The 8,576-nt window shown below is 37.0% G+C and overlaps 1 protein-coding gene across 6 annotated transcripts in view; it reads right to left on the bottom strand.

Annotated features, from left to right (window-relative positions):
- Positions 1-4,752: 4,752 nt before the first annotated feature.
- Csnk1g3 (casein kinase 1 gamma 3) overlaps positions 4,753-8,576 on the bottom strand; it is a 90,704-nt gene continuing 86,880 nt past the window's right edge. For 4 of the 6 annotated variants that reach the window (XM_005356111.2, XM_026783525.1, XM_005356112.3 and 1 more), the window contains exon 14: positions 4,753-7,589. In XM_005356111.2, the coding sequence (XP_005356168.1) occupies positions 7,535-7,589 (55 nt within the window). In that variant the 3' untranslated portion in view covers positions 4,753-7,534. The remainder of the gene's footprint in view (positions 7,590-8,576) is intronic. The other 2 variants (XM_005356115.3, XM_005356116.3) reach the window with 1 other exon arrangement.

The raw sequence follows: 8,576 nt of genomic DNA, 5'->3' as shown, positions 1-8,576 counted from the left end.
TTTCTCTTACATAAAATACGGTCACCTTTCTGTAAGCAATATCTCTCAATTAGATAAAACATAATTTTCCTCAAACGTCCAAATCCTTTAAATGTGATCTGCAAGCCCATGTAGCCCATATCCTGTGTTTAGTTAGCTCATAAGTTAAGAATGATATCTAAATTTTCAAATAGTTGAAAAACATCACAAGAACATCTCAAAACACATAAAAATTATATGAAATTCAAATTTCAGTGTCCATAAATAAAACTTTATTGGAACACAGCCATGCTCATTCATTTACATATTATATATGGCTGCTTTCGTGCCACAAAAGCAGAGCTGAATAGTTGTGATGGAGACCATATGTGGCACTTTCATGGCTTTGCACTTCTGTTGAAAACACTGTAAGTCTCAGTAATGACTATAATTCAAACTACTTCAAGCGCCACACACACTGTCAGGCATATTTTTATTACCAGTGCATATTCATCATGGAAAAAAGTAATCTTTAAGTATTGCACTTTTAAGGCACAGTGGAATGTGGATTATAATACAATTACACGGCAGAGCATTGTGTTCATTATGCAATGACACTTTACCTGTATTAAAAGAATGCATTTCTATCTTACTGGAGTAAGCACTCATCACAATATTTTCAAGGAAAGCAATAATTAGGACAATTAGAACACTAGAGCAGAGCATTTCACCCTGGGTGCACAGAGGTGTGAGAGAGATATAGAATCAAAGAACCTCCTGGGTAGCTCATTTGTTTAAAAAAAAAAAAAAGAAAGAAAGCTACAGCAATGATATGGAGTTAATTGCACTTGACTGCAAAGGTCAAAGAAAAAGGAACATGTTTGTGTTAATGCTTTGCAGCAAGAAGTTGTGAAGATACTATGGTCATCAATCATAGATTCAAAACCAAGGCAATTGGTTTTGAGTAATTTCCCTTGGCTTAAGTCAATAGGTGTTACCAATACTGCCCAGTTCTTTACCTAAGAAGGTGATGCTGAGATCAAAGTGACTTAACGATCCATTTTGTGAATACATTGAACAGAACTACAAGAAAGTATTTTCAAAGAAGTTGAGAAAACATCAATTTGGTACAACTTAAAGTACACTGATATGTTGCAATAGATAATGCAGAAATGTGTATAGCAGGGAAAACTACTGGATACATTTGCAAAGCTTGAGACTGCTGGCTGTCTAAAGCTGATAGTTACTTTATGCTTAGGTTATTTTGTGGAAACATTTGTGTTTAACTAGTAAAGAGTTAAGTATTACTAGATCTGTACATTCTGTCAGGAAGGAAAATTGAGAACAGCAACTTTCCTAAACAGCTGTTTGATGGCAGTGCTTGCAGTTTCCGAACTCAACCAGTTATGTGTCTGAATTCCAACATAAGTACAGGGCACATTCCATACCTAACCAACATCATAGTACAATCAAGGGGAGCATATCTGACAGCTGTGTTAGAAAGTGATTCATTGTCGTGATCAAATTTAAACTCCAGCTAAATGAAATAGCATCTCCTCAATAATAAACAAGTGATTATCATTTGCAGACCTGTATTACAAACAAAACTGTATTCAAGTATTAACATACTTTGAATTTCACCAATAAAATATGTATATATATTTTTAATTGGAAAAGTATGTAAAGCCTTGAATTTGCCTCTTGGCCTATAAAGCCTAAACTTTATCCTCCCCTAAAAGTTTGCCAATCCATCCTAGGCAATAGGTGTAGAATGATTTCCAATTAAGAGAAACTACAACCTAACCAATACCCTCTGAACAACTGTTCTAACAAAACTATTTTATGCTTGGCAATGGTAACAAGCCCAGCACTCAGGAGGCAGAGGCAAGAAGATCATGAGTTCAAGGCCAGCTTAGGCTATAAACTGAGTACATGGCTTAAAAGAAAAAAATTTCATATCCCAACAATATTGCCTAATAATATGTTTACAGTCCTTTTCTTTGGTTATGATCCATACATTCTCACAAAGAAGTTAATTTATTAACTTGTGGCTCTGGTAAAAGCTAGGCAGAGACAAACTAGTCATCTATTTTCAACATTAACGAAGCTCTATAGTCATGTTATACTCATTTGTACTTGGAAAAATAAGCTTTGAACTCTTCTAACCCATCAGCACAGTCCTGAAAGGCTAACTGGGAACATACCAGCTAAGAGACTTGAGACTCCCTTTTTACCTGAAGCCAGTTTTCAAATACAACCATGCACTATGTTAGCAACATCTGAAGATGTGTTTATAAAACTCTGAAAACCGATAATGCTAAGATTAAAACCTGAGTTTGTGCCTTTGTGCTCTATTGTTTTTCTCAGATGGAGAGAGGGCACCGGTATTTCACTGCTTCATAGTTATTAACTTCCCCTATCTTTTCCCTCCAGGCTTCACACATTAGTTTTCTTACACCAATGAGATAATACAGGTCACAGCACAGGATCAATGGCGAGCAGGCTAGGAAATGGGCTATGCCAGTGGTATACAGTGTATACAGGCACTACAAAGTTTGCAATAAAATAGGAAAGGGTACAAAATTTGTAGCAAAATAGTAAAGAATTCAAGGAAGAATTTTAATCCACAATAGTATTAAATAAATATTACAAGTTCAAAAGTTAGTATCTTTGATACCTATTGGTATACCATGACCATCCAGCTAAAAACAAAAACAGAACAATGAAAAAAGCAAATGCTTTTTTTGATATTGGAGGCCAAATAGAAGGTTAAATACTAGAAAATCTGCACACCTTATCTATGTTCAGCCAATCATTAACTCGTCCTCAAACTACACTGTTCTCTTATTACTCCCCTACAAAATTAATAACTAATTCCAAATATCTCAACTAAACATGACAATAGAGACACATTTGTAAGCCTTGAGTCCTGTCCAAAATGATGTCACACAAAGGAGGAGAATGCATGTGTTGAATAGTACATCACTTATCAAGATGTTTCATAGGAGACCCGACCCTAGTTTACTTTCTTCTAAATCAGGTGATCTAATCCCTACCATGGCCTCAATAACCATGCTTAAGCAGATAATTTTTACATTTATATCTCTTCTATATTTGACTCATATCCTGTACTTTTTTATCATGTATTTCACTGAATATACTAAATACACCTCAAATTTACCATATCCCACACCAAATTTGGGGCCTTTCTCATCCTTTCCCCTTCCATGTTCATGTCTAAACAAAATACATCACCATCTTTTAAAATACCCAAGTGAGATACCTGGAGCTCATTATCTCTGATTTCCACACTTCCGTTCCCATAAGCAGTAATCTAACTAATGAATCTACCTACTAATTACCTTTCCTTTCCCTCCAGGGAACACCTCAGTTTAAACCAGGAGCATTTCTCTTTCAACCTACTCTTCCACATTCCTAATGTACCTAGAGCATCCATTCATACCCATTTTACATCTACTCACTTAAACACAGTGAACATTTTGTTGCTGTTTTCCAAGCATCTGATGTAACCATGGTCAAATGTCTTACTGTCCTATCCCGTGTCACTTCTCAAGTGTTTTCTAAACATGGACCTGCGGCTCAGGTCCAACCATCAGGAGAACAGCAGCTATTTGTCCACAGGTGTCGACTCTAGTGAACATGGAAAGCTGTCGCACCTGCTGAGAACAGAACTGTTCTGTCTTCATTTGGTTACCAAGACAGCAGCATCAATGTCTCATGCTGCTGAACAGCCACTTACCCTCAAGCTGAAGGTGAAAACAGTAAGATGGCACACCGTAAGATGGCACAAAAGAAGGGTGGTGTCCGTTTGAACAGCAAGATTAACTCTCAGGAGCCAGTTTTACTGGGCTTTACAGTTAAATATTTTATTGCTTAAGTTAGGTTGAGTTCTTATCATTTGCAGGCGAAAGAGTCTTACTAATGCGAATATAGTCACGGAGACTAGAATCCACTCTAAACCCACATTGCTCTTCCTAGATAAAGCCTGCTGAAGATCATGTGTCTTCCTCAGATCACTCTGCTTCTGTGTATGTATGTGCTGTGTGTGCTGTATGTATAGGTGAGTTGTGGGGGCGCCCACTCATGCATACTGTGCTAGATAGTTTTAAGCCAACTTGACACAAGCTAAATTCATCTGAAAGGAAGGAACTGCAATTAAGAAAATGCCTCCATAAGACCCAATTGGAAGGCATTGTCTTAATTAGTGATTGACGGGGTAGAGCCTAGTCCTTTGTGGGTGGGGGCACCCCTGGGCTGGTGGTCTTTGGTTCTAAGACTGAGCTAGCCATGAGAAGCAGCCAGTAAGCAGCACTGCTCCATGGCCTCTGCATCAGTTTCCACCTCTATGTTCCTACCCTGTTTGCATTACTGCCCTGACTTCCTTCCATGATAAACAGTGATGCGAAAGTGTAAGCCAAATAAACCTTTTCTTCCCCAAGTTGCTTTAGTTATGGTATTTCACCACAGCAACAGAAACCCTAACTAAAACAAACATAGAACCCAGAGGGTGCCATCTATCACTTTCCACACTGATTTGAGGCAGGTGTCTACTAAACCTGGAGCTAGGCTGGTAGTCAACAAGCCTCGGTGATCCTCCAATCACTACAGGACACGATGCCGGGGTAACAGGTGCATGCTTTAAGTTAATTATACTGACTTTTTATAGGGGTTCTCAGGATTTGAACTTAAGCTCTCAGGCTTATATAAGAAGCACTTTTACCTGCTGAGTCATCTCCCTGACCCACAGGCTTCTATTCTCATTGTTTTTTTTTTTTAAGTCTCTGGTGCTCGATGCACATATTAGTCATGCGTTTATCTTCCCTATATCATCCTACAGTAAACAAGACTCCATCAATACCATTTGGTAAAACTGCTTCAAGGGCCAACATAATGAGAAGTCCAATTACTGTTGCAAATATATGCTCCCCATCTGCAATGACTTTATTCACTTAAAATTAATTAACAGCAAACTTCCATAAATAGCATGACTTCATTTTTAAAAAATGAATAAAATCATTGTTTATTCCCTTAAGTTATTAGAAGACAGCTTTAACTAATTGCTCTACTAAGTAACTCAGAAACAAATATACATTAAAAACTGCAAACAAAGCAAGCTTAGATCCTTCTTGTTTTGTGTTCCTTACAACTGTGTTCCAACAAAGAACAAAAAACAGAAACAACATAACAAAAGCAGGTTCTTCTGCCTCTTACAGAAATAAACCAACAGAAGTTAATTTTTAAACCACTGTGCAGCAGTGAATAGCATTAGTTCACTCATGGTTAGAGGAAAGGGGAAAGAGCGAGTTTAAAAAAACTACCTTTATTTATTTCTTTTTCAGTTACATACTTTTAAACAGGGCTGTGTTTCAGTATTCAGACATTCAGGCAATGTTGACTTCATTAGTGTTGACAGAAAAGAAGCATAAAAATGCAAAACATCGTTGGCTTAACCTGAACATACCTGCATTACCTATTACTGACCAGTCTGTGTGCCAAAGATTTATTCTCTGACACTAAAATGGAGCACTTAAAAATATTGCTAAAAAGCAAATGTCTACACACTGGCCTTTGCAGCAAATAAGGGTATTCATACTTTTAAAATATTTAAGTCCATAATTGGATTAATATACACACCTTCTTATGTATAAGGAGTTCAGATCATATAAACACTGTACAGTCCAAAAAACCCTACTGAGAATAAAACTAAATAGGCTTATGATAAGAAATACAGATATCGCATGTATTTACAAATATCATAGACACACAAATTTGGTCAAATACTGTAAAGAAGTGGTTTCACATTATAAATGGCCAAAACATCCATCTACCTTGCTCAGAGCAAACAAAACCAAAAATTCAGTATTTAACTCCTGAAGTTTAGACATCATGACAGTATGTCAATAGATGGAAACTGCTGACCAAATATACAGCAAACGTTTTCTAGGTTGAATATAGGTCTTCAAATTCAAGAAAAAAAGATTGCTCATTGGATTAGAAGAAACAATGATAAACAATGTCCTGATTCGTGATGTTCATATGGGTGCCAATTCATCAAAAGCAACTCATTGAACTTTTGGCTAATAAGAAAAATAAATTACAAAATATAATTAAATACCTGCAAATTCAATAATGAAGTAAAAAAAGGTGGATTCATTTCCTTTAATATATATTTTAAATGTTACCTTGAGACAAAAAATAAATAAGCATACCTGAAGGTTCACACTTACGACAGAGAAGAGACTTCATGGACAGAGCAACAATTTCATAAATGAAAGAGAATGTGTGATGTGATCAACAGTATCTTCCTAGCCAGTCTTTTGTTTTCACTCTTGAGAAACAGAAGCATGCCTGTGTTCTATGGCTTCAAACAAAGCAGACTTGCAAAGGAAGGTCTTACTACTAACAGAACTGTTCCTTGTTCGTTTGCAGCACTGTGAAAGCTATGGAGGCAAAGCACCTGGCCCACCCTTGCCAAACAATCTCCCATTATCAACACGATGCTCAAGACAGGAGAGTCCAGAGAACTAGCAAAGCTGAATACAAGAGACTACTGTGCACAGAGGGCAGCAGAGTGACCTAGTAGTTTCTGCTGGGAGTATGTTTCTTTCCTTTAATTGAAGAAATACATAACAAACAGCCACCACTGTATGGCACATCCTCAGACTTCTGCTTCTGGGAGATGCGGCCATCAAACAGCAGGCTTCAAGGGGCTCCAGCCTTACACACTGCAGTAAATTTCACATTTATTTCCTTTCCTTAGTGTATTTTTCCAACTCCAACATACATTACTTCTCCAGCATTCATTTTTTTTTCTATCTAACATACATTATCACTTGGAAGCATAGAGTGACATTATATAAATCGGTGCTCCTGCCACTTCTGCAGCTGTACTGTACACAGTGGCACAACAGAAGCTGAGCTCTTTTTTCCCACATTTCTTCTAATTTATTTACCACCACCGCTTGCCAGTCCCATAGTGCTTTTTCCTCAGTACCTCTGGGCAGTGACTGTACCTTGATTTCACAGAGAGAATGTCAATATGAGTCATGAATAACAGTACCATAAGTCATACTGAAATCAATGCAGATGTCACAAAATAGGAACTTTTCATGAAAGCTGTTTTTAATATTTGGGCAACTGTTTTGTCTGCTGCACTATCCACTGGGGAAAAAATTTCTGTTTGATTATGCTTTCATATAAGACATAAAAAATCAAATTAGGTGCAATTAATTGACACTTAGACACCTGTATTGTTTTCTGTAACAGAAGAGGTTCTGAAAAATGTCCTCTGGAACTGTGTTCATCAATACCACGTCATTGGTCCACTCCATTCAATGATGGGCAAAGCTCTCATATCTGATAAAATCTTAAAGCTTCCATAAAGTTAAATAAGGAGGAGAAATGAATGTAAGACAACCACAAAATGAAATGTGAAAGTATGACATTTCTGTTTCAAGAGTGAGTCCTTGAAAATATATGTGGTCACTACAGAGATGATTTAATCACGAGACAGCATATGAACATGTAAGTAACTCCCCAGGATCTCTGTGTCCAATCATTTGTGACGTTGTATGGTTTTCCTTTTCCTTCGTTTGAAAAAACAACAGCACCTGCAGATGAAGAAAACATTTCTTTATTAGAAAAACACTGAAGTTATCAGACACTGAATTTATCATGGTGATTTCGATGGTCATAAAAAGCAACAGGCTCGTGCAGGATAGACAGTGAGCACATCAGCGAAGCATTGGTATTAGTGACCCGATGGCAGCTATTATGACTATGTCCTATCAGCACGCCTTTCAGGGATAGCAGGACATTCTGTGTAACATAAGAAGGAGCCAGTAAGTCCAAAAGGCTTTGCTTCGAGAGGTGAAGAATACAGTGCTCCAACTCTCAACTGATCTGCTGTCCCATCTCACTCAGGACAGGCAATCATCTCGGTGTGCAATGCTGTTATAAAGGTTCATCTACATAGTCTGCTCCCTTTCTGTCTGGTAGCTTTGATTCCTGAAGCCAGTGTTACAAAGGCAATAATGACCCTACTTCATTTTAGTAGGAATAAGTTTAGAATGCAAAGCGAAACAAAAAATAATTGATTAACAATATTTCCCACTATATTTATCAAGAAAAAGAGAAAACAGATTAAGTGCAACATTAAGATTGGCACTTGTTTTAAGGTTTCTTTTGGGAAGGCAGGAGGGCAGACTCTCAAATGGCCCAGGTTCAAACTCAAATATAGCTGACAATGACTCTAAACTCTTTATCTACCTGCCTTTACCCTTTTGGCTCTTTAAGAGTCAAAACTTATTTTAACGTATTTAATTTTTATCAAAGTAATTTTATACTTAACATGTAAAATAGCACAGCCAAGGTGAATTCATTTTATAATTCAAAACTATAAATTCTAAACTTGTTTTAAATGTTTTTTAAAATATAAAATTCAAAAACTATATATTCAATCCTTGTTTTTTTCCCTAAGTAAAAACATGTACAATGTAAACTTTACCTCACTGCGGTAACCACCCAGAAAAGGCTGAAATGAGCAGGGGAAGGGAGTGTGAGTGTGTATATGTGTGTGAGAGAGTGTGTGTGTGTGT

Source organism: Microtus ochrogaster, chromosome 18 (genome assembly GCF_000317375.1).
Source record: "Microtus ochrogaster isolate Prairie Vole_2 chromosome 18, MicOch1.0, whole genome shotgun sequence".
NCBI classification, from domain to species: domain Eukaryota; kingdom Metazoa; phylum Chordata; class Mammalia; order Rodentia; family Cricetidae; genus Microtus; species Microtus ochrogaster.
This window is presented reverse-complemented; position numbering and strand designations above follow the sequence as displayed.